This window comes from Phoenix dactylifera, chromosome 13, assembly GCF_051530095.1.
Source record: "Phoenix dactylifera cultivar Ajwa chromosome 13, Ajwa_hap1_PhDact_Kaust_v1.1, whole genome shotgun sequence".
NCBI lineage: Eukaryota > Viridiplantae > Streptophyta > Magnoliopsida > Arecales > Arecaceae > Phoenix > Phoenix dactylifera.
In genome coordinates, this window is record NC_143202.1 from 25,553,378 (window position 1) to 25,579,235 (window position 25,858).

Sequence of the window (25,858 nt, forward strand, 5' to 3'; positions counted from 1 at the left end):
TTGGAAAAAAATAAAAAAGGAGTGATTCCCACCTCATGGGAAAGTAACTTTTCCATGTTTCTCATGGGAAAGACTTTTCCATGAAATGTGGGAATCATATTCCCATGGGAATACAACTTTCCCATCTCTCTCCTTTGAAAACTCCAACCAAACAAGAAGCATTTCATTACTTTCCCGTTGACCACACTTTCCCCCCTCCTTTTCCTGCGAACCAAACGAGCCCTTAAGCTCTAGATGCAATTTTGAAGCTATAGTCCTAATACCATAAAACAGAGGACCTAACTAAAGAGAAACAAGCTGTCTGTCTTGATGCAATACATTCAGTTGTAATTTAGCTTCCACCTTGATGTTGTGTCAGTGGATATTGAAAAATCAATCAACATTGAAGGATAAAAAGTTTTTAACTATTATATTTGTTCCATACTTCTATAGTACTATAAGAATAGGCTCCCAAAAAGGGCTGAAACCGGCAGGCCCAGCCGACTCCAGTGTGCGTTATGAGGGCGGAGACGTCGCAGCAACTCCGCGGTCTCTTGAGTGGCCGCGGATTCCGCTCAACCGCCACGAGCATCGCGGTGGTGAGCGGGCCACGACCGTGGTGCATTGCCTTATAAAACAACAGAGAGAAGAAAAGGGGACTCCAGATCTCATCTCCTCCCTCACAAAGCCTCTTTCTTCTTGTTTCTCCTGAGGATAGGCTTTCCCGAACCCCCAACCGGTGCCGTCGGAGAAAGTAGCCGCAGCTTCTCTCCGAAGCGAGGTAACTCTAACCCCTGTTTTATTTTTATCCCATGTTAACAAGACTAAAGAAAAGAAGAATAAGAGATAGAGAAGGAGAGACGTACCTATGGTCGTCGGCGTCCAACCCTCGGCCACAGGCACCGCCCGGCTCGGCCGCGGGCCGTGGGATGCGGGACGCCGACGCGGCCACGAACTGCCGAAACGGCCCCGGGCACGGCCACGGGCACGACTGCAAGCACACACGCCCGCGGCCGCCGCAGGCCGGCCGCCGAGCGCCGTCGGCCGTAGCCATCCCTCCCGAGCCTTCTTGCCTCATGGGAGGAGAGGAGAAGAAGAGGGGGAGGAGATCGCGGTGGAAATGGCAGAAGAAAGGGAGAAGCTTCGGGAAGGAAGAAGAAAAGAGTAGAGAAGGAAAAGAAAAAGAAAAGAAAAGAAAAGAAAAAAAAATGGTGGGCCATAGTTGAACTTAAATGTGAAATTGGGTTATTGTAGTCAAAGCCCAATAATCCAATTTCAAACTAGAAAACCCGAGGAAGAAAGGACCTCAATGGCCATGGGCTGAATTATTGAAGTAGACCTGTAATCAGACCGGGCTCGGTCCGAGCCAAGTAGTTATGAACTAGAAACTAATTGGGTTGAAGGGCACAAACCTTAATAGAAGGCTCTTGGGTCCAAACCAGAAGATGAAATTGGCTCAGACTTGTACCAGAAACTAAATCAGACCTGAATCAAATATTGAATCAGGTCTGAACCAGTAGCTGACCTAGACCTGAACTAGGTTAGGGACCTAAAAATGAAATTAAGTTCTATAGTTGGGTTGTAAACGGATTAATTAAGAAAGAATATAAATAAATGAAATTGAACATGCAATTAACAGGTAAATTGATGATGATGATAGGTAATTGAAGAATTGGCACCTAAACCTAGGAATTGAAAAGCAAATTGCTGTAAGTAACCTTGGCACTGATCTTAAAGTTTTTAAATTACTGTTTATTTAAAATTATGAAAATGTATTGGTTATGATATATTTTTTTCAAAATTAGGATCAGGTATATGATTGCATGTGATTCATGAATTTGATTAAAGAGCATCCTTTATGAATATTTGATGGTGTACGAATTATGAATTATGATTATATTAAACTGTATGAATAATGATATTTGAGGCATGTTTATGCATTTTAAATTATATAATGCCATTTATCATTTTCCAACCTGTTTATGATTATTATGATTTATGAAAGAAAAAGAATAATGATTTATAAACTCCCAGATTGCTATATACGGCCCTCGTCAGCGGCTTATAATAGCTCAGCATACGGCCCTCGCCAGTGGGTTATAATAGCTTGGTGTAGACCCTGCCAATGGGGAATAATAGTTGGCAAAGATTATGGCCCTCGCCAGCGGGTTATAATAGCTCGGCATATGGCCCCGCCAACGGGTAATAGTAGTTGGCAAATATTACGGCCCTGTCACGGGTAATAATAGTGACCATAGCTGCACTACCATCTGAGAGCACGATTTTCAAAGCATGAATATGGCAAGAATTTTATATGATGCATATTCATATTTATGAACTTTCATTGATGGAACATGCATTGCTTTATGACCTGATTTGTGTATATCATCTATAAAATGCTTTATTTTGCCTAACTGTTAGCTTCTTAAATACTGCATTGGCATAATTATACTTGATCCAATAAGATAGTACTTGGTTACTTACTGAGCTGTGTAGCTCATATCTTTTTCCTATCTTTTTCCTACAGATAAATAAGACTACTAGGAGCTGGGAGCTTGGTATTATTCAAGGTCGGGGTAATTGAAAATATTATGTAATAATCAAATTTTAGAAGTTCTGTATTGTTCCAACTTCATGAATAATGTTATGACATTAGTAAATGAAACTATTTATTTTTGTTATGAAATTTTAAGTGGCTTCGTGTTATTGTGTGCATAAGATTGCAATAGCACGGTCGTGTCATGATCCGGATTTAGGGCGTGACAAGTACAATATTAACATATAACATTTAGAAAATAAAAAGAAAAGGAGAAAAGAGGATAACCACAATATGATATGTAACCCAGTAAACTAAAGCTAAAACTATACCTATTAAATCTTGAACTAAATACCCAGTTAAATTTAATATGCTGATCTGTTATACTATTTTACTGATCTCGCCCTCTCTTTGTTGTATTCCCTTTAAAATTGTAATAAATTTATCCACACTCATTTTCAAGTCGAGGTATAGTAAATAGACCAAAAGATGATGTAGCACTGATTATGTTGCGAATGATACTTCGAATCATAGTCTGCCGTACCAGCCCGAACCGAATGATAGAAGACATACCATCTGTACTAGTTCAGTATTAGTTCTCTAAAAATAACCAGGCTCCTCAGAAGTCTACTGTAAACAACTAATCATAATTTTGGAGTTAATCCTGCTGGTTTGGATGTCTCTAGCTTCACATCATCACCTGTGTGTGTCAATATTATGATTTTTCTTTGGCATGAAAAAACATGCAAGGACCGCCAAACAGATATTTTTCATTAAATTAATTAGCTTTAGATGTTATATCAACTGTCGAGATAAAGATTGACAGGTAGACCCTTCTTCAACTATACATACTGCCAATACATTGGCTTCTTTAAATCTGATAGAAATGTTACAAAACAAAAGAAGAAGACTTCAATCAAAGAAGGAAAACAATTGGCAGTCGACTGAAATTGACCTTTGTCAATACTGTACAATGTTGAAGTTGAAAGACAATTACTCTTCCATATCCAAGCATGTCTACAGCAAATTGATCACTTCTTACTCATCGTTGGCTTTGGCATTCAAAGTCATCATCCACATCATAAGTTGGATTATATTTTTGTCTCCAAGATCCCTAGATTCAATGACGGACCGAGAGAGAGGGGGATAGAGGTAGAGGGGGGAGACAGAGGGAGAGAAAAAGGTCGGAGGCCATTGACAGGGTCCTTGGAGAGCCCCAGATCCAGTGACGGACTAAGAGAGAGTGAGGGAGAGAGAGGGGGAGAGACTTACCTGGGGACTTCATCGTCGTCGTTGTACAATGGTGGCATCGACTCATGAGGATGGAAGCAGCTGGGGTTAGGATTTTGAAATCATTCGAGCTTCGATCAAAGGAGAGGCATCGTTTTTATCCTAAACCGAATCAATGAATCATGCCAGTAACCAACCAATCCGATTTGGTATGCCCTAAACTAGCTGGTTCAGCATGGTGTAGCTAACCATGGTCTAACTTGCGAAGATCAAAAAATGCAAAGTTTAAACTATTAAATATGAAGAAAATAGAATCTTCCATGGCTCCTCCTGTGTTTTTAGCACGTTTTAAATGTTTAGATTTGTTAATTCTATGCTTTTGTGCTAGTTAAATATATACAAATTTTTATGTCTTGAATTTCCAAAAGTATGACATGTTGACATGTCACAACATAGGGATGTATATTGGCTCATCTTTTTAGGATGGTTGCAACTTGCAAGAGTTCATGAAACACTTCTCCTAGTAAATGGTAAAGAACATTTTAGTGCTCCAATTATTCATTTACCTTTATTAAGAGAGTAAACCCAAACATGTTAACAATCTTCATTTCAATTCAAGTGGATACAAAGGAAATCATAACAATGATGAAAGCAAGCAAACCTTATTCCAACAACATGCATTGTGTTTCACTGAAGTTTTAACTATTGATGCTGATGGGGGTGCTAATCATTAGCCATCATGGTACATGTTATCCAAATTGTCAAGTCTTGCATCATGCACAAAAAAAAAATCAACAACTCTTTTCAAAGTAAAAGTTTTAAAAAAGTGTTAAATTATTGTCATGCTGACTAGTATTGGGTACTAGTTTTAGGCTAACATAATAGTATGTGCCAACTGACTGCATGTTGCCAACACTTAAATCCATAGTTTCACCATCTAGTACTATATCGATTATATCCCCTCAAACCCTTTTAATGAATCTTATTCCACTACCTCGATTTCACTCACATGTTATAGTCTCGCAAATCCCCCTCCCACCTCCTGATGCAATGCAAAGAATAGAGCGTTTTCCATCCTTCCTTGCAAAAGAAAAAAATCCTAAGAGCAAAAACATTAGCTCTTTAAAACCTAGGTTTCCTAGTACTATTTCAACTCCATGAATCTTTTGGACTTCCTTATCTCCACTAGGTGCATGCAACCTAATTGTTGTATAGCATTTTGATCAATAAAGCACAACATGATCTCATTTGTTAATATATTATCCTCCTTTATGCCCTTGCTCCAAATTTGCACTTGCATATCATTAACCTGCTCATTTTGTTGGAAATATATGTTTCAATTTTACCCAATCATTATGTGGCTGGGGTGTCGTTTGCACATTTTTAAATTTCCTCTCGTGGTTTGACCATGAATTGGATCAATTAGAGAATTACCGGGCTCTTTTTCATGCCTCACTTAAGAGGATTTAACAAATATGCCGAGTGATTGTAAGGACAAGAATAATAGCTGAAGCAAATCAAAGACAAAAATTAAACAAAAGAAAGCAAATGCTCTGCCTTCATTCGATCATAACTCATACATCCTTGATGGCATAATTGATTGAGAGCACCAATCTTTCTCTTCCTCAAAACCATTGGCATGTATTTGTTATATTTTAGCCTTTTAAGGCTTCTCCATGATTTATAGTTAAACAGCTTTGACCATCAAAGCATTCTTAAGATTATTCCCATATTTTATCCTACCTTGGTTTTCACTTCTTTGATACTTTGGGGGACGGCCTGATCTTGATTCTTTTCCACTTTCATTTGAATTCTGTCTTAGATGTACATTTTAGGTGAACAGGGTAAAAACCCTATATGCATACAAATTGCTATAGTTCTGGAGAAAAGCGGGTTTTTGACAGTAATCCCAACATAATTGAATATGACTGTGTGCCATGATAAATATGAAGAATGATAGTTCTATTCCAGTTTTCCTTTATGCATCATTAAAGCTTGGTATTTTTCAAGAAGAATTCCAAATAGGATTCTTAGGCCCTTGAATATCGGATATTTTAGCTGAAGCATCATGCATGAATTCTTGCATGCCCATTGGAGATTAATACCCATGCACATCTTGAATCAAGATATTTCATTTAGTTTAAAGAGTACATGTGAGGCCACCCTTGACTACATCCGGCAGATCTATTGATTTTGTGATACATATTAGAAATGTTGTGATCACAAAAAATTGAGTTTTAGATAAGTAAGGCACTTGACCAAAAACCCATTAACTCTTGAAGAATTGCCGTGGACTGGAAATTACAAGTGATTGAAATATTCAGAAATATTATGAATCAAAATATATTAACAATTGTTGTCGGTCCTTAATGATATATATATATATATATATATATATATTTCAACTTTATCTTTTAAATGATTACAGTTTTGAAGTATTAACTAGTAGGACTAAAGCAGTGGTTTTGTGTCGATATTCTTTCAATCAAAATGTAAACTAACCCAACCGCTCTGGCATGTAACGATGATCTCTTATAGTATGGTTGCTGATCAGTCTGACATTGAAAGACATAAAGGAGATATCTATTGATACATGGTCCTCCCCTAGACAGGGATCTATGCCATATTGTTGTGTATCAAATAGACCAAGACTTCACAAGAACATTTCTGAAATCTATTAGATTCCTAGAATTTGGATATAGTTCTTTCACCACAGCTGCTACCTGCAGCAGGATGACTTTAATCTCCATGGACTCTTCCTAAACATCTTGCTTAATGCTTGAAAATTTTTAATCCTGACTTGAAACTTACATTAGTTTTTGTTTTACCCGATAAGCTTAATTTTACACACAATTTCTGATGCAGTGCCCTCTCTTTGATCATTTTTAGCCAGCAACATTCTGGAGCTTAACTTTCAGATAGCTTGTCATCTGGGGTAGTAGTGCTGGGAAACAATGAGTTATTAGACGCGGATGTAAAGCACCTTTTCAATGATCCTTTTCTGATGTTATCTGAAGCATGTATGGCAGATTTGAAGTGTAATCTACAATATATGTTTGCTGAATATCGAAGCTACATCTAAGAGGAAGAGGACAGTTATAAACAGATTGATCCTGCCCTTCTTTAGTATCATCCTATGTTCCTTAGAACTCTTGGAATATCTAAAGAAACTTGTACGGGCTGTTATATTGAGCAAATTCTTGAGTTTCCAGTGGTCTTTTCTTCTTGCATAACAATCAATTTAGGGTTTTTGTCATGTATATGTAAGGCTGCAAATGGGTCGGGTCAACCCGTGACCCAACCCGACCCGACCCACGTAGACCCGATCCGACCCGAATTTTAGGATCCGCGAGTCCGGGTTGGGTCCTAAAATTGGACCCGACTCATTTTCTAGGTCGGGTCTGGGTTTATCGAACGGACCCGACCCGACCCAAATGGATCTGAAGAGAAAGAGAGAGGAAAAAAAAAAAAGAAGGAAAAGTGAGGGAACACTCGGCCCGTCAGGATTCTCTCTCGATCTATTACACTGTTGATACCTCTGGTGTCTCGGTAGCTGGCTTTTTTTTTTCCTTCTGTTTTTGGGCTTTTGTTTCTTTTAACATTTGAAGGGCGAAAGTGAGGGAACACTAAACTGAATATGGGTCATGTGCCAGTTTTCTGCAATGGAATTGGATTTTGGAAGACGGTCTGGGATTTTTTTTTGTCCTCGTAAGAGTGGAGCTGGGAGACACCAAGTTCCGTCCAATCAGTCATATAGATAAAAAATAGCGTGGTATGACATTTGGCTTGTAGACCGACTTAGGCCCTGTTTGGGGAAGCTTTTGGAGGGCCAAAAAGCACTTTCTGGCCCTCCAAAAGTACTTTTAGGTAAAAAAGTGTGTTTGGTAAAATTTCCAAGAAGCTGTTTCAGCTTTTGCGGGAAGCTGAAAACAGCTTTTTGGCAGAAGCTCAATTCTGGAGCTTTCCGAAAACGCTGTTTTCAGCTTTGTCGGGAAGCTGTATTTTTGACCAAAATACCCCCATTTAAAAGTTTCTTTTTCCTCCCAAAAATCTCAATCGCACCGCCTCTTTCTCTCTCACCATCCCCCCCTCTCTCTCCCTCTCTATCTCCTTCTCCTCAATGCCGCCGGCCCTCCTTTTTTTTTTTTTTTTTTTGGGAGGCAGCCACCACGCCGGCCACCTGTGGCCGCGCCCCCCAGCCCCCACCCGAGCCCCCCGCCGCTGCGACCCACCACACAGGAAAAAAAAAAAGGGGAGGAAGGGGCCGCCATGGCCGCTGCCTCCCCGGCTGGCCCGCCGTCTCGGCCCCCTCCCGAGGCCCCCCTCCCCCGCGATCGCCGCGGCACGCCGTCCCGGCCCCCTCCGAGCCCTTCCTCTCCCGCGGTCGCCGCAGCACGCCGTCCCGGCCCCCTCCCGAGCCCCCCTCCCTCCGCGGTCGTCGGGGCTCGCCGTCCCGGCCCCCTCCCGAGCCCCCCCTCCCCCGCGGTCGCCGCGGCACGCCGTCCCGGCCCCCTCCCGAGCCCCCCCTCCCCCCGCGGTCGTCGGGGCTCGCCGTCCCGGCCCCCTCCCGAGCCCCCCCTCCCCCCGCGGCCGTCGGGGCCCGCCCTCCCGAGCCCCCTCCCGAGCCCCCTCCTCCCGTGGCCGCCGCGGCCCGGCATCCCGGCCCCCCTCCCGCGGCCGCCGCGGCCCGGCCCCCCTTCCGGCGCCGCCGGCTTCGCGGGAGAAGAAGAAAGGAGAAGAAGGAAAGAGAGGAAGGAAGGAGAAGAAGAGAAGAAAAAAGAAAAGAAAAAAAGAAGAAGAAAAGGAAAGAAAAAAAAAGAGAAGAAAAAAAAGAAAAGGAAAGAAAAAGAAAAAAAAAGAAAAATAAATAAATAAATAAATATGTATATAAATGAACAAATAAATAAATAAATAAAATAATAAATAAATATATTTCAATGAAATAAAATAATAAATAAATAAATAAATAAAAATATTAGTAATTATTTAACCAATTTTTTCACCAAGTTAGAAAATTTGTTAGAGAAATAAATGGTCATCAAAAGAGTAAAAAACTAATTTATATTAATAATTATAATATTTTATATATTTATTATTGTATTATACTATAAATATAATATAATATAATATTATGTTATGTTAAATAATTTAATATTATATTAAATTATTATCCTATAGTATACAATATTATAGTACTATATTATAATAATATTATGTTACATTACATTAATATTATACTATATCATATATTTATGTATTAATATATATTATATTTTATTATGCACTATTGTATAATACTAGTAATGTCCTTTATGGTCATTTTGTCATACAAAAGTACTTTCTCAGTTTGTTTACTAAACAAATGTTAAAGTGCCACAGCACTTTAGAAATGTAGTTACCAAACAGCAAACAGCTTTTTATAAAAGCTCTACTTCCAACAGCTCTACTTCTAACAGCTCTACTTCCAACAGCTATACTGCCAACAGCTCCCCCAAACAGGGCCTTAGTTAATCATGGGTCACCTGTTCTGACTCAAGGTCACCCATGACTTAGCAAGTCTTTGGAGTCATGGGTCACCCAGCACCTCATAATTATGATATGACCAAATTAGGTTTGCCCAAATCTTTTTCCAAAAGCACAAAAAATTGGACCTGATTCGGACCCGAACCCGATCCGACCCGGACCCGAATCGGACCCGACCCGGACCCGACCCGATCCGATCTTCAACCAGGTCGGGTCTGGGTCCAAAATTAGGACCCGAATAAAAAACCAGATCAGGTCGGGGTCACTCAGGGTCACACCCGACCCGACCCATTTGCACCCCTATAAGTATATGCTTTTTAATATTCGAATTTGAGTGAATACCTTTACAAAGTTGCTATTTGTTTGTATACCCTCATAAATACATTTTTGCGCATATATTTTTTTATTTTTTCATCATATGTACCTACGCCATCTAGTGTTGTTATGAAATGAGAGGTTTAAAATTGAAATGATTGAAATAGTTTTAATAGTTATATATGCAAAAAAAATATTTAAAAGAATATATATATATATATATAGCAACTTTGCAAGGGTATTCATGCAATTTTACATATTTGAAGGGTATACACTCAGAAAATTCATTAATCTATCACATAAAATGTGCAAGTTCCATTCCGATGATAACACCATTATCAGTACCATAAATTAATGGATTTTCTGAGCATGGGCTTGCTTTGAGCACTCTAATTTCTCAAAGTAACAGTGCTAGAGGCACGACCCATCCAGTTAAGGACATGAGAGCATCGCCGGCAGAAGGGATGAGAAGGTCGGTGCACATCGTGGGGCGGACCGGCCGATCTGGCCCAAGATCCAACTACGAGCTTTTAACTATAACTACTTAAATACATGCTATTTGATATACAACAATATGGCATGGATCCCTGTCTATGAGAGGATCATGTATCAATAGGTATAAACATCATATCTCCTTTATGTCTTTCAATGTCAGACTGATCAGCAACCATACTTAAGAGACCATCTACATGCTAGAGTGGTTGGGTTAATTTACATTTTGATTGAAAGAATACAGACACAAAACCACTTGCTTTTGCCCTACTAGTTAATACTTCAAAACTGCAATCATTTAAAAGATAAAGTTGAAAAGAAAATATATCATTAAGGACTGACAGTAATTGTTCATATATTTTGATTGCATAATATTTCCGAATACTTCAATCACTTGTAATTTCCAGTACACGGCAATTCTTCAGGAGTTAATGGGTTTTTGGTCAAGTACCTTAATTATCTCAAAGATAATTTTTTATGATAACAACATTTCTAATATGTATCACAAAATCAATAGATCTGCAATATGTAGTCAAGGGTGGCCTCACATGTACCCTTTAAACTAAATTAAATATCTTGATTCAAAATGTGCATGGGTATGAATCTCCAACGGGCATGCAAGAATTCATGCATGAAGCTTTAGCTAAAATATCCGATATTCAAGTGCCTAAGAATCCTATTTGGAATTCTTATTGAAAAATAACCAAGCTTTAATGATGCATAAAGGAAAACTGGAATAGAACTATCATTATTCATATTTATCATGGCACACGGTCATATTCAAATATATTGGGATTACTGTCAAAAACCCCCTTTTCTCTAAAGCTACTTTAGCAATTTGTATGCATATAGGGTTCTTATACTATTCACCTAACATGTACAGCTAAGTCAGAATTTAAAGGAAAGTGAAAAAGGTTCAAGATCAGGCCATCCCCCAAAGTATTAAAGAAGTGAAAACCAAGGTAGGATAAAATACGAAAATAACCTTAAGAATGCTTTGATAGTCAAAGCTGTTTAACTATAAATCATGGAGAAGCCTTAAAGGCTAAAATATAACAAATACATGCCAACAGTTTTGAGGAAGAGCAAGATTGGTGCTCTCAATCAATTATGTCATCAAGGATGTATGAGTTTTAATCGAATTAAGTCAGTGTATTTGCTTTCTTTCCTTTAATTTTTGTCTTTGATTTGCTTCAGCTATTATTCTTGTCCTTATAATCACTTGCATATTTGTTAAGTCCTCTTAAGTGAGGCGTGAAAAAGAGCCAGGTAATCCTCTAACTGACCCAATTCATGGTCAAACCACGAGAGGAAATTTAAAAAATTTAAAAATGTGCAAACGACACCCCAGCCACATAATGATTGGGTAAAATTGAAACATATGTTTCCAACAAAATGAGCAGGTTAACGATGTGCAAATGCAAATTTGGAGCAAAGGCATAAAGGAAGATAACATATTTACAAATGAGATCATGTTGTGCTTTATTGATCAAAATGCTATACAGCAATTAGGCTGCATGCACCTAGTGGAGATAAGGGAGTCCAGCAGATTCATGGAGTTGAAATAGTACTAGAAATCCTAGGTTTTAAAGAGCTAATGATTTTGCTATTTTGATTTTTTCTTTTGCAAGAAAGGATAGAAACACTCTATTCTTTGCATTGCATCGGGAGGGGGGAGGGGGGAGGAGAATTGCGAGACTATAACATGTGAGTGAAATCGAGTTATTGGAATAAGATTCATTAAAAGGGTTCGAGGGGACATAATCACTATAGTACTAGATGGTGAAACTATGGTTTTAAGTGTCGGCAATATACAGTCAGTTGGCACATACTATTATGTTGGCCTAAAACTAGTACCCCATATTAGTACTCGACCCGACAATAATTTAATACTTTTTTTAAACTTGTACTTTAAAAGAGTTTTTGAATTTTTTTTCGTGCATGATGCAAGACGTGACAATTTGGACAACACGTACCATGATGGTTGGTAATTAGCACCTCCATCAGCATCAATAGTTAAAACTTCAGTGTAACACAACGCATGTTGTTGGAATAAGGTTTGCTTGCTTTCATCATTGTTATGATTTCTTATGTATCCACTTGAATTGAAATAAAGATTGTTAACATGTTTGGGTTTACTCTCTTAAAAAGGGTAAATGATTAATTGAAGCACTAAAATGTTCTTTACCATTTACTTGGAGTAGTGTTTCAAGAACTATTGCAAGTTGCAACTATCCTAAAAAGATGGGCCAATATATATCCCTATATTGTGGCATGTCAATATATCATACTTTTGGAAATTCAAAACATAAAAATCTGTATGTATTTAACTAGCACAAAAGCAGAGAATTAACAAATCTGAATATCTAAAATGTGATAAAAATACAGGAGCCCTAGAAGATTCTATTTTCTTCATATTTAATAGTTTAAATTTTGCATTTTTTGATCTTCGCAAATTAGACCATGGTTAGCTACACCATGCCGAACTAGCTAATTCACGGCATACCAAATCGGATTGGTCGATTACTGGCATGATTCATTGATTCAGTTCAGGATATAAACAATGCCCCTCCTCTGATCGAAGCTTGAATGATTTCGAAATCCTAACCCTGGCCGCCTCCATCCTCGTGAGTCGATGCCACCATTGTACAACGACGACGATGAGCTCCCCCAGGTAAGTCTCTCCCCCTCTCTCTCCCCAACTCTCTCTTAGTCCGTCATAAGATCTGGGGCTCTCCAAGGACCCCGTCAATGGCCTTCAACCTTTCTCTCTCCCTCTCCCCCCCCCCCCCTCTCCCTCTCTCCCCCTCTCTCTCAGTTTGTCACTGAATCCAGGAATCTCAGAGACAAAAATATAATCTAGCTTATGATATGGATGATGACTTTGAATGCCAAAGCCAGCGATGAGTAAGAAGTGATAAATCTACTATGTACATGCTTGGATATGGAAGAGTAATTATCTTTTAACTTCAACACCGTACAGTTTTGACACAAGTCAATTTCAGTCGACTGCCAATTGTTTTCATTCTCTGATTGAAGCCTGTTTCTTTTGTTTTGTAACATTTCTATTAGATTTAAAGATGCCAATGTATCAGCAGTATGTATAGTTGAAAAAAGGTCTACCTATCAATTTTTATCTCAGATATAACATCTGAAGCCAGTTAATTTAATGAAAATGTCTGTTTGGCGGTCCTTGCATGTTTTTTCATGCCAAAGAAAACAATCATAATATTGGCACAGATGTGATGACGTGAAGCAAGAGATATCCAAACAAGCAGAATTAACTCCAAACTTATGACCAGTTGTTTACAGTAGACTTATAAAGAGCTTGGATGTTTTCAGAGAACTAATACCGAATCAATATGGATGGTATGTCTCCTATCAATCGGTTTGGGCTGGCACGGTAAACAATTCAAAGTATCATTCCCAACATAATTAGTGCCACATCACCTTTTGGTCTATTTAATATACCTCGACTTAAAAATGAGTATTAATAAATTTATTACAATTTTAAAGGGAACACAGCAAAGAGAGAACGAGATCAATAAAATAGTATAGCAGATCAACATATTAAATTTAACTGGGTATGTAGTTCAAGATTTAATAGGTATAGTTTTAGCTTTAGTTTACTGGGTTACATATCATATTGTGGTTATCCTCTTTTCTCCTTTTTTTTTTATGTTCCAAATGTTATATGTTAATATCAAGAACCTTTTATCCTTCAATGTTGATTGATTATACAATATCCACTGACACAACATCAAGGTGGAAGCTAAATTCCAACTGAATGTATTGCATCAAGACAGACAGCTTGTTTCTTTTTAGTTAGGTCCTCTGCTTTATTAGTATTAGGACTACCGCTTCAAAATTGCATCTAGAGCTTAAATACTTAATAGGAAATGAACTTATAGGTAAGGTGTGAGATGGTGATTCTGGCATTCTGGGGCCATTTGGAGATTTTGTTCTACCGGATAAGTGCTATAACCATCTATTCAATAATTACCACTGAGAAGTGACCCAACTGTATCAGGAGTCGGCCATTGAGTTGCTATCTCTTTGGTTCATTAAATTAGTCATGACAGACTGCTAAAAAAGCTATATATAATTTACTGAAATAATCAAGACATCAAAGTTTCTAACAGAAAAGTTCTCTAAGCAAGAATATGTATTTTCTGCCAATCCTCGACACAAAGTGAGAGGCCACAAGGCTACTACTCTGTTAAGGCCGCGCACCTCATGTTCCTTTCCATATATTTGATGACAAAATTCACCAAGACAATCACTAAAACCAAATACCATGTGATAAAAACAAAACTGTTATTACCTTGGTCACTTATGTCCTAAAGGCCCTCAAGATCTCCAAGGAACCCACTTAATTACTTCAATAAGTATATCAATCTAGGCTCTCTATCCGCTACAGCAGCTAAAAGAAACATATATCTTATGCCGTCAACTGTGGTAATATCAATTGATAGGAAAAAAGAAAACAAAAGAAAAGAAAAATGAGGGCAGTGCCATACCTTCTGAATGTACTCCATGGTCTTCAATCCATTTGTTTTTCTTTCTAGCCGATCCGTCACATGGAACGCTGCATTCAGCCCACAACCAAAAGCAAAGAAAAAGCAAATTATGCAATCCAATCAGTTGTCAGAACCATTTCTGCAAATGGCTCTGCATGGACTGTTCTACCGCCGCCGCCATGCCCCTAGAATCTATTACCCATTGATATTAGGGTCCAAAGAAGTGGCGGCGGGGTGGGGCAGGCTGGGGCCATAGGGAGAGGCCTGAATATTCGAGGAAAGGGATGTTTTCGATATAGCGACCAGAGTGCCTTTTTGAGCCTACGGTGCACCAACCATCTGCCATCGGAAGCAATGTAAGCTTTGGAGATGCTAATGTCAGATAGGAGATAATAGATACTGACCCTAGTGAATGTTTCAACCAGTTCTCATCATCTCTTTTCTGCAGAAAAGGAATGTAGAAGCACCATGTCAAAGAAATTAATCAGGAAGGGAAAGAAGTGATAAGTTTTTATTCCCTGCAGAAAGTAAATCTGACCGTAAAATCTTCACGAGCATGAGCTCCTCTACTCTCCTTCCTTGCCTCAGCTGAGTGCGTAGTTATACATGCATTTATTAGAAGATTTTCCAGCTCTACTGTTTATATTAATTCAGAATTCCTGCAACCATACCAAGTAATTAGATACCTAAGTAATTGGAAACAATGAAAAGACATCACTGACAGCATGAATTAAAAAACTACCATATCAAACTCCGATCACAAATTTTTGACATCATCAAAACTCTCCCATGCTTTGTCAATTAACTGACAACCTAAAATGAAATTCAGAAAACTGTAAGCAGCCCACCAAATTCACCAGAAGAAAATGTCAGTCACTCCTCTAGTAACTACTAATGCTCATATGGGTAGAAATATATCATCATCATAATGACAGAGATCCCATAAACAATGAGGAAAATTACACAGCAAAACCTGAAAGGAAACAAAAACTTAATTTTACTTCAGCTTACCTTCTCCTAGTGTTTCTTGAGTTCGAAAAACAGCAGCATTGTTTTGCATTACCCGTTGCATGTTGAGATGAATTTTTGAAGTTGACAGTGAGTCATTTGAGTTTCTTACTTTATCAAGCCAGGCAATGGTCCTTTCTCCAGCATATTTTTCAAGAGGTTTCTGTTTCTCTCCTAAAATGTTCCATAATTGAAACAGTATATTATGGTGGGAATTCCACATTTCTCTCCTAACATTCACTAGGGTCCAGGTCGCTCGGTACCTGCACCACTTCCAAAAGGAAAAGATTTGAGAATTTGAGCCAACAGATAAGTATTCGCCATGTAAACTTACATTTATAGGAAAATTAGCGCCTAGAAGCCACTTTCATGGAATTCAGGTGATCCATCGAAAGGATGATGCCAACATGGGTGGCAGACTTCAATAGATGAGCATCAGAGACATCTTTGCATTAGCTTTGTTTCATAAAGAATGGAAATATTAAATAATGCTTACCTTAACCAGTGTGCAGTCACTGCAGGCAGTATTGTCTATACATGCTCTACAAGAACCAAGTAATAAAACGAGATTACTAGATATGCAAATGCAATACTCGCAAACATGCATGCGCGCATACATGCACACACACAAAAAAAAACGAGAGAAATAATAAAACTATGAACGTTGACAAAGTGGACCATGCCATTATATGTGGAAGTGATATATGTTATCCACCTTGCCCCTGTGAAGCCATTTGCTAATCATTGACTTATATTGGTATCATACTATAAGATATGTCTGTGGTACCGCACAAGGCTGGCTTAGATCATTTGGGGCAAGGCTGATCCAGTATCATGGACAACCCTCAACATATTCTGTAATCAAGACATATATCCCTTCTTCTTTGGCTAATACAAGTACTCTCCACATACCAATTAGATTTGAAAGAAAAGTTTCACTTAGCTGCAGTCTTAGCCTCTTCGGTCTTTGTCTCATTCTGGGGTGTGAGTGCCCAGCGCCATGGTGTTGAGAGAGAGAAGGCCTTGCAAGATTCATAAGTTGGGCAAGACTTTCATACTCGGGATCAAAATAAGGCCACATGTGGACCAAGCCAAACACAACTAGTAGCTTTCCGGCGCATCATTAGCAACAATATATAAATGATTAAGTGGAAGCTATACACGTATATTAACAATATAAACTTAAGGTGAACAGTGGCCTGACATGCAGGCTTGTTTTTCAATACCAAGGCCAATGTTACGATGATTGCTTCTCCAATATTTTTGATAATGATGTTGGTAGGTATGAGCTGATGATTGTAGCAGCATGAAAAGTGAGAGAAATTTTCAATCTTTAAAGAATAAAAATAAATTCAAGAAGATTTTTTTGATATTAGATGGCATCTAAGTGCATGCTCCACTAAGGATATATTTTGAGATTAGTGATTTTCATGCTACCTATCACTCAGTTTATAAGCCAAGCTGTTAAGTTGATGAATTTCTGGCCATACATTAACTCGGCATAAAAGTAGGAAACTTTAAATTCATATGCCAGCTGTATAATTCTATTTCATGACTATATTATAAGGCATACATAAGTCAACAAATCCCTACAACATACCATTTGGCATACATGTAAAAGTGTTACTTCAATATCTACTGCATTCAGTTTCCATAGCGAGTTCATCAGCAAGCCCTTGTTCATCCGGACATGTAACTCAACATCCTTTTCAGTACCAGAACCAACTTTGTTGATTTGGCAGCAGATGTCTTCTTGCAGTTGCAACAATTGCAAAGCACCTGGGCCATTTTTTTTCCAGCATACCAGTCAAATAAGTAGGAATACGGTCCAAAGTTATAACAGCTTTCCAAGACAAAACACTTCAAAGTAAAACTTTTGCTGCAGTAATTTGTGATTTCCAAAAATGGCATTTGGTTCGCACCCATTCTGTCAAAAATGGCACCCCTAGATACAAGACATTCTTCCCAAGCTCTTTTGCGGCTTGTCTTGCATACACATAGCCAATGGTGTGTAGAATATTTACTCCAAAAGCTGTATTTGCAACACAAGGAAGAAAAAAATTGAAGCATATGTCCATCATTTCAGACTATATACATATCACTTGTCCACATGCAATATGGGTGACATGAGTATGAATTATTTAAAATATGAAGGAGCAACATAGAACTTAGAACTAGGGCTTGCATTGGGTCATGGTTAATACTATTGGGGAAAAAGGCTCAGCCTTCTAAAATTCTACTCAAATAAGCACAAAATCGAGACCAAGACTGAAATATACAATTAGACATGTTGACATCAATTTTCTTCTGAACAGATCCATCTAATGACAGTACCGAGCCCAGATGAAAATGGTTAAGAGTAGATGAAAGGTTGTTGGTTTAAAAAAGAAAGGCTGAATCTGTGGTCTTGATTTGGTAAAGAGCTCCAGATAGTAGTATATATAGCAAGATAACAAGAACATAAATCCAATCAAACAGAAAATCATTACCATTTTATGTCTGTTATAAAGGTTGGGACAACAACCAGTGTTAGAAAGTCGCTTTGCTTCAGCTTCTGCACGATGAAAGAATCCCTCCTTGTCACCATGAACATATAGGTTAAGGAAATCTCTCGAAAACTTGGCAATTTTTTCTTCTCTTTCTCTCTGTACAGCCTTAATGGAAACAAACAGGGAAAAAAAACAAATTAAAATGCCAAGTAAAATATCTCTTTTAAGAAACTAGATAATAAAACATCAAAGAGATGCTGAGATGGGGGAGATTTTAAGTTTACACCAACTTTTTATACCGGCTAATAGCATGTCACGAAAAAGAATATAAACTGCATATGCTGTCAATCACGTAAAGTGTAGCATAAAAACTGCTATTTTTAAATAAGTGTTTCTGGATGAAAAATGGGATGTGAGATATACAATGAAAGTACCACGCAAGGAAGTCATGGAGAATGAATATAAATACCTGCCATTCTCCATCAAGCATAGAAGAAAGATAAATTAGCTATATATATATATCATCAAGGTTTTTGAAAGAAATAGCTCAAAGTGTTTAATTTAATAAAGTGTTATGAATCTCTTCGACATATAAATTTTTGTATCTATTGTCTATAACTCAATAATCTTGGCAAATAGATGAGTTAAATCCTATAATGACCTTGAGACCTATCAATGTGCATAACACTATGGGCCATTCAAAATTGAGAGTTCATACAATTGATCACAATATACATCATACTAGATTGTCAAAAAAGGTAAAATGATGTTACTTCACTTATGCATCAACTGGTAATAAACAAAAATTTAAGGACATGTATAGTAATTGCACATGATTTGTAGTTAAGAAGAATCAATAGCTACTAAATTTTGGTTCATGTGCATTTAAGGTGGAAATATCATGATCAACAGCATGGCTTTTTTATTTGAATACCGAATATGAAATTTCTAACTAAGAAGACACGTAGTATCCATTATATGACCAATCAAGTCATATTCTAAATCTCTGTTTATATTGAATCATAGATAATTCTATATTCCACATAATCAATTATCACATTAATCATGGATGCACCTACAATCAAGATTTTCAAATGGCTTTTAAAACAACAAAGAATTGGTTCATTTTCAAGTTTCTTTTTTTTAAAAAAAAAAATGGTTGAGGTGGTAGTGGGCCATGCAGACAGTGGAATGGGCCTGCTCTGTAAAATTTAACCCGATTTAACACCAAAACAAGCAGATGGATAACACCAGAATTCTTTCTTAATCCCTAAACAGGAAAAAGTTGTAATTGTTGAGGGATTAACCTGAGGCGCTCGCCGATAAACAATTTCTAAATGCGCGTATTAAATTTCCGTGCGGTCTCCGATCCGCCGTTCTGTTTTCCACGTCGGACGCCATGGACGGTAGAGGCGAGTCCGTATAGAAATTTTTATGCGTTTGACGTCGAGGGGACGGGCCCCACGTTAGATTATTCTGTTCCCGAAGAGCAAAAAGATCAAAAAAAAAAAAAAACAGAACGAGATAATAACAGGGCGAGAGCTATGGACTGACTAACGACAGCCATCCGATCAAGATCGGACGAACGAGATATAACGGCGATCTAATCTAGCGGCCATGATCGTCTCTCCAATCACCCAGAAGACGACGGCTATCAATGTCAAAAACCGAAAAAAATAAGAGAAAAAAGGAAATAGAATCCGAGAAAGAAAGAGAAGTAGGGCGGTCCGGCGAAGAAAAAAATATCTGTAATTTTCTATAAAAAACAAGAATATCCATCATGAAACAGTGGATATGGAGAATTCTTTCAAGAAAGAGACTAGAATGCATGAAATACACCAAGAAAACTCCTTATCTCAAGAAAACCATCAATCATAACAAAACTTCGATTCGGATTAAACCACTAAGCAAAAAAAGACTCTTGATTCCGAAATTAACCATCAACCAGGTGAGAAATTATCGGACTCGAACTTAGAAGAAGAAAAAAAAGGAAAGTTCTTGAAATCCAAGCTTTCATACCGAAAATAGAAAGAAAGGGAGAGGCCTACTTCTTTCTCCTCCGCTTCTTGGCCTCCTCCTCTTTGCCTTCTCCTTATCTTTCTCTAGAGGGAGCTCCCGACGGAGAAGAGAAGGGAGAGCGGAGAGGATTTATATATAGAAATAAAGGAGGAGAGAAGATTTGAATGGAGTGGGAGGGGAATGAGGGGTTTCGGAGGGGATACATACGAGAGAAGATTTGAACGGAGTGGGGAAGGGGGGTGGGATGATTTATATGATACGCGGCGAATGGGCGGGGCGAGCTTGCGAGGGGCAATAAAAGACTCGCTAGCGTGTGAGTTTGATATAGGCTGTAGGACTTGTGTAAGCCCTTAGGGATCACCGTCCATGTGGTGTGCCTTCATCATGAGCTCTCTTAACGTGGGATACGGAGGGTGTGCGGATCAGAAATTTTAAGGAATTGGGGTACAGTGTGGCGAACGTAACGTGGCATAATTTACGGATGGGGAGAAGGATAATGATCCGGTGGTGGTTCATGCTGCCTACTGGTTTTTTTTTTTTTTTTTTTTTTTAAGCGAACAGTTCATATTACACATGTACGAACACATTTAATAAAATCAAAAAATAAAATGTTCCGAAATGCTCTCTACAACTCTCTCTCAATTATCCACAGCATACTTCCTGCATGATTGGCCGCGTACGCATATCATCTAACATCGTTAAAAAATAACCAATTTAAATTTGAAAAAATGAAATACCTTTACACATAGAGGCGCAAAAAAAAGCTTTAAAATGATATATGTGCAAATAGCAACTTTAGAAGGATATTCATGTAATTACGCATATTTAGAAGGGTATACATTTAAAAAACTCAATAAAAATGATCAAAATTCAGTAAAGATAATTTAGTTTTTCTTAATAAAAAAAGATGGCAAGAAAAGATTAATATTCTCGTGTCACATGATCTCATATTAATTTCAACTCTTATGGAATGAATCATATTGCTTTGATGAAATTTTCGCCTAAAAATAATAATAATTCAACATTTATAAATCACTAAAAAATATTTACTAATCTAAGCATTTATAATTAATTTAAATTTAATATGATTTAATTTTAAAAAAAAAGAATATATAGATGTCGTAAATTTAATAATGATAATTATATCAAAATTAAATGAAAAATAGTATTACCAAAATAATCATCTAATATTTCAACTTGACCGAGTTATGATCTATAAAAAAAATCGATAATGTGGCTCAATCTTCTTTTTTAATTTGTTGATTCAACTGAATCATAAAAAAATTAGTAAGTTCCAGCAAAATTTTAATCTTTTCTTAATAGATTTTTCAAATATATACCCTTCTATATATAAGAAATTATATGAATATCTTTGTAAAGTTGCTATTTCCGTATATACTCTTATAACGTTTTATTGCATATCTATCCATAAGGATATTTCAGTCCTTTTAGTTTTAAACCATTTATTTTTTTAACAAATGTACAAATATTAATTTTATAAAAATATTTATATAACTTTATATATTTACAAATATATATATATAAAGTAAAAAAAATACTACTTGTCCGTCCGAAACTATGGCAGAGCCACGAGCTAATTGTGTCCGTGCGACAGTCCCCACAGCAGCATCAATCGTCGTGGCCTAAAAAAGTGTCATGCAAAATTAAGATAAATGGAACAAGAGTTTTTGCAGAGTCTAGCCTAAAAAAAAAAAAAAAAACAAGAGTTAAAAGACCTATGAAACCAACAATACCAGAGGATGGCATAGCCTCTGTCCTCGATAAACCCCTCCTCCGCTCCTTGTCTCTCCCCCACCTCCCCTTCGGTCCCCAACCCCACTGATCACCTCATCTTCTTCCCTCCTGCTCTTCGCTTCTTCTCTCCTCCTCTCCTTTAATCTCCATTTCCGGAGGAGAGCTCGACCTCGATCTCTCGTGGCTTCCGTGGCCTCCTCCGCCTGCTACGAGAAGGAGCTCGCCACTGCGGAGAAGGTCGCCTCTCTCGCCGCTCGCCTCTGCCATGTACTGTGGAGAATGGGAGTTCTCTGGTCTCTTTTTTATGGTGATTTGGAGAGGTTTGCACTGGGAAAGCGGTTCTTTTGATTCTGGTATCGAGATCTGGAATAAAAATGTGCCTTTTTTGTGTCTTTTTTGTCTGTTGAGATTCTTTTCCTGTCTTTCAATTGTTCTTCTTTGGACTGTTATATCTGTTAAAAATCGCCTTTTTTTTTAACTGGGATATGGTTTTTGTCGATTTGTTCTTTAATTCGTCTTGTGTGACTTTTCTCGGTTGCCCTTTTTTATTTTTCTAGTATGTCTTTTCAGGTTTTGTGCCCAAGCCTAAGTAAATTGTATTGGCCTTTGGCAAAGCCATGTCAATGCAGGATCAATTACCATGTCAATGCACCCGACAGTCATGGACAATCATTGAGATACATTTTTATTTTTAGACTATCTGGACTATTATTGGAATCCAATTCCATATTATACTCAATATAATCATAAAATTCCTTATTATTGACTTTCATTATTATACATACTATATGAATATTCTCAATATCAAGAAACTTGTATATCTTGCTATCCCAAAAATTATGAAATTTGAATTATATTAGATTATACATTATATATATACAGCATAAATACAATAAAACACATCAAGTCATTCTTTCTAATTAATTTTCTATCTCCCTGGATCAATATATATATATATATATATATATATATATATATATGTAGGATTCAAATTCTAAATCTTATATAATGTGGTCGATTAAACTCTTTTTGTCCCTATAAGTACTGGTTAGAACTCCTCATAGCACTCTGGCATACATTTGCCTGATTCACCGCCTCTCTGTCTCCATTACCCCATTTCTATGTACACAATCTCTCTCTTTCTCTTTCTTACATAAAAACAAATATTAATCTCTCTCTCTCCTCTCGTTCTCTGATATCTAAAGTTTTTTTATTTAAAAATTCTTAAAATTGGTAACCTATTAAATGGGTTAATATAAATTTTCTTTTTTACCCTTCTTTAAATGAATGGGGAAATTGAAATAAAAAATGAAGCAAATTCTAATTTATATTTATAGATGCCATTCAAGCTATATACAACAGCAATAGCAGCAACAACAACTAAAACAATGATGATGATGATAGTGCTCAATCATCAACATCATCCTATAGCTCTAGAACAATGGGTAGATCATATATTGAAGGATTTTTTGGTTTGAAAAATTCTTAATTGGTAACCTACTAAACCAATTAACGTATAAATTCTCTTCTTTACCCCTCTTTATATGAATGAAGGAATTTGAAACAAAAAAAGTGCATCGAAGCAAATCCCAAATTATTTTTATATAGGTCCTTCAAGCTATATATGATAGCAGTAACAATTGAAACAACAGCAACAATAATAACAATGATGATGATAATAATAATTATGGAGATACTGATAATCATCATCATCATATGAGACACAAGTTGTGGGTACGTCATTTCGCTTCTATGTTGAAGGGACTAAGCTGATTCACAACAATCGTAAGCCATCTTTATATCATTAGCAATGTTTTCTGCATCCATGGAGATTCCGGCCAATCCGCTTCTGGCAAACCCTGCAAAGTATAGCCCATTTTCTCCCTTCCAATGGTTTGGAAATTTTGCTACAGGAAACCCATCTTGGCCAAGGAGACCAAAATCATCCTACATCCATATATTAGTTTTGTGAACTATAGCCCAAGTAAGTTAAATGAAAAGAATTACATCCAAGGATTAAAAATCAATTGAAAACTTCCTTATACCTTTAACCAACTTTTTACTTTGCTTTGATAGCCGGTTGCAAAAACTATTGCATCGAACTGATATGACTTGTCATCGGTAAAAAGTACCTCATTGCCTTGTATGCTTGATAGCCCTTTGACAACCTATTCAATAAACACATGCAAAACAAACGTTATCAAAATCAGACACATACAAATTACTTGGCCTATCCCTTGCATGATATTATGAAGAAATTAATTGAAAGTAAAATAGCATAAATAATTTGGGATTTTGGCTAGTCAAGAAAAATAAAATAGTTACCTGAATCTCACCACTTTTGATCTTTGCTACAGTACCAACATCAATAACTGATGATCTACCGGTCGCAATCTTAAGAGAGAGAGGGCCTAGTTTTGGCCTTGTAATCCCATATTTAGACAAATCTCCGTATTTAAGATTGCTAAGCATAAGAAGTAAGGTGTCCACCAAACGAACATTGAGGTATTTTACTAAAACCATCCCCATGTATATCAACTCCTTGGTCATCACATGGAACTGTTACAAGAGCCCAAAAGCAAAATTACATCTACTAGACAAATATGTTCTAACTAATAAAATACAACACCTATGGATTATCCTTAGTTGCACCGTACTTTTATAAGAGGCATATGGTGTTTAAAAATACAACAAATCCAACCTGTTGTGTATTTCTAGCATGATATTGATTATATTTGCAAGTATGAAATATTGGATACAACTACTTTTATAAAACATACAAACCCCTATAAAGCTAATTGTAATACTAATGTAGAGCATGTTTCAAGGTAAATCTAGTTACCGGGCTTTGGATGGTGATGGCGGTTTTTGCTCCAAAGTTTGAGAGATCATAAGCAATCTCCATGCCTGAGTTACCGCTTCCAACAACTAGAACATTCTTGCCAGTGTAAGCAGCCCCCGACTTGTAAAAAGAAGAGTGGACGACCTCCCCAGAGAAGGTCTTCAAACCCGGGATATCCGGTATCATCCCTTCATCATTCTCTCCGGTGGCCACGACCAGGAACTTTGCCGTGTACTCTTTGACCTCCCCTGTGACCTTGTCACAAGCCATTATGCTCCATGTTCCTTTGTATTTGTCATAATTAGCAGAATCAACAACAGTGCAATATACAATATTCGGCTTGAAACGTGCTTGATAGTTATCTAGGTACTGGATGAATTGATCCTTGGGTATGAAGGTTGGGAACGTGCTAGGGTAAGGCATGTGCGGCAGCTCACAAAATTGCTTGGCAAGGTGAAGCTTCAGACGATCATATGCCCTCTTTCTCCAAAGAGAAGCACTGCAATCCTCTTTCTCTAGTATGATGTTTGGAATGGAGAACATGTTTAGACATGCAGCAGTGGCAAGGCCTGATGGACCAGCTCCCACGATCAGCACCTCCTTCTTCATTGTAACCTTGATGAGATCAAAGGCTTCAAATTGGCTACAAGTATGGTATCGCGAATGTCACCCTAAAGGACTTTTACCTCCAATTATCCCACTTGCCGACCCCATTACATCCTCCTGCTTATATACATGCACCAATATCCCTTTTTGTTTTTGAAATAGTTTAATATTTGCTATTATTTCACTAAATCTAGTAATGATCTCCCGAATATAACTCTAATGGATCCTTATTTTGAGCTTGCTTCCCTATCATGGCCTTCTGCTTATATACATGCACTTGGTATGACGGGTCAATATCCATCTCTATTTTGTATGTGGATAAGATTTGCAATAATTCCACCAAAACTAGCAAAAGTGGAACTTTCTAATTTTCAACCTTTGTAATGACCAAATCCCTTTTTAAAAAAGGTAGGGGGACACGCATGCACTATAATTATGCATACTTAATTGAATTCGAATCTCAGGTTGCTAAGCAAATGGATGATTGAAATAAACCGTTGTTGCAAAACCTTGAGATATGCTTGTGAATTACCAAATTTCATTA

The 25,858-nt window shown here is 37.5% G+C and overlaps 2 protein-coding genes across 16 annotated transcripts; both read right to left on the reverse strand.

Annotated features, from left to right (window-relative positions):
• Nucleotides 1-14,159: 14,159 nt before the first annotated feature.
• Nucleotides 14,160-20,378, reverse strand: LOC113461300 (uncharacterized). 15 transcript variants are annotated; one of them, XR_016398222.1, is made up of 10 exons: nt 20,141-20,364; nt 19,400-19,568; nt 18,093-18,257; nt 16,100-17,382; nt 15,607-16,022; nt 15,338-15,408; nt 15,134-15,254; nt 15,000-15,037; nt 14,596-14,934; nt 14,160-14,498 (listed from the first exon to the last, which is right to left on the reverse strand). XR_016398222.1 is itself a non-coding variant. In XM_089926965.1 (10 exons), the coding sequence occupies exons 3-6, from the start codon at nt 18,194-18,196 to the stop codon at nt 16,116-16,118; spliced, it is 423 nt and encodes a 140-aa protein (XP_089783091.1). In that variant the 5' UTR covers nt 18,197-18,257; nt 19,400-19,568; nt 20,141-20,364; the 3' UTR covers nt 15,134-15,254; nt 15,338-15,408; nt 15,607-15,866; nt 15,938-16,022; nt 16,100-16,115. The 15 variants fall into 15 exon arrangements, 4 of the variants coding, with proteins under 4 accessions (XP_089783091.1, XP_089783090.1, XP_089783089.1 ...); XM_089926965.1 differs by lacking the exons at nt 14,160-14,498; nt 14,596-14,934; nt 15,000-15,037 and adding an exon at nt 17,526-17,635 and having other exon boundaries at nt 15,607-15,866; nt 15,938-16,022; nt 16,100-16,145; nt 17,204-17,382; XR_016398223.1 differs by lacking the exon at nt 19,400-19,568 and adding an exon at nt 17,526-17,635 and having other exon boundaries at nt 14,160-14,934; nt 20,141-20,378.
• Nucleotides 20,379-23,630: 3,252 nt separating this feature from the next.
• Nucleotides 23,631-25,840, reverse strand: LOC120112221 (putative indole-3-pyruvate monooxygenase YUCCA10). Its single transcript, XM_039131083.3, has 4 exons — nt 24,709-25,840; nt 24,192-24,425; nt 23,912-24,034; nt 23,631-23,813 (listed from the first exon to the last, which is right to left on the reverse strand). Exons 1-4 carry the CDS (start codon nt 25,315-25,317, stop codon nt 23,631-23,633), a joined length of 1,149 nt encoding a protein of 382 aa, XP_038987011.3. The 5' UTR covers nt 25,318-25,840.
• Between the last annotated feature and the right edge of the window lie 18 nt (nt 25,841-25,858).

Excerpts from the sequence above, each read along its gene's own strand:
- LOC120112221 (XM_039131083.3), bottom strand. The coding sequence starts at position 25,317 with ATGAAGAAGGAGGTGCTGATCGTGGGAGCTGGTCCATCAGGCCTTGCC. Across the intron at positions 24,035-24,191 it reads TCAAAAGTGGTGAGATTCAG|GTTGTCAAAGGGCTATCAAG; the intron begins GTAACTATTTTA and ends TTTATTGAATAG. Across the intron at positions 23,814-23,911 it reads AAGTAAAAAGTTGGTTAAAG|GATGATTTTGGTCTCCTTGG; the intron begins GTATAAGGAAGT and ends ATATGGATGTAG.
- LOC113461300 (XM_089926964.1), bottom strand. The coding sequence starts at position 18,196 with ATGTTCATGGTGACAAGGAGGGATTCTTTCATCGTGCAGAAGCTGAAG. Across the intron at positions 17,636-18,092 it reads TTTATAACAGACATAAAATG|CTTTTGGAGTAAATATTCTA; the intron begins GTAATGATTTTC and ends TTGCAAATACAG. Across the intron at positions 17,383-17,525 it reads TGCCATTTTTGACAGAATGG|GTGCTTTGCAATTGTTGCAA; the intron begins GTGCGAACCAAA and ends AAAATGGCCCAG.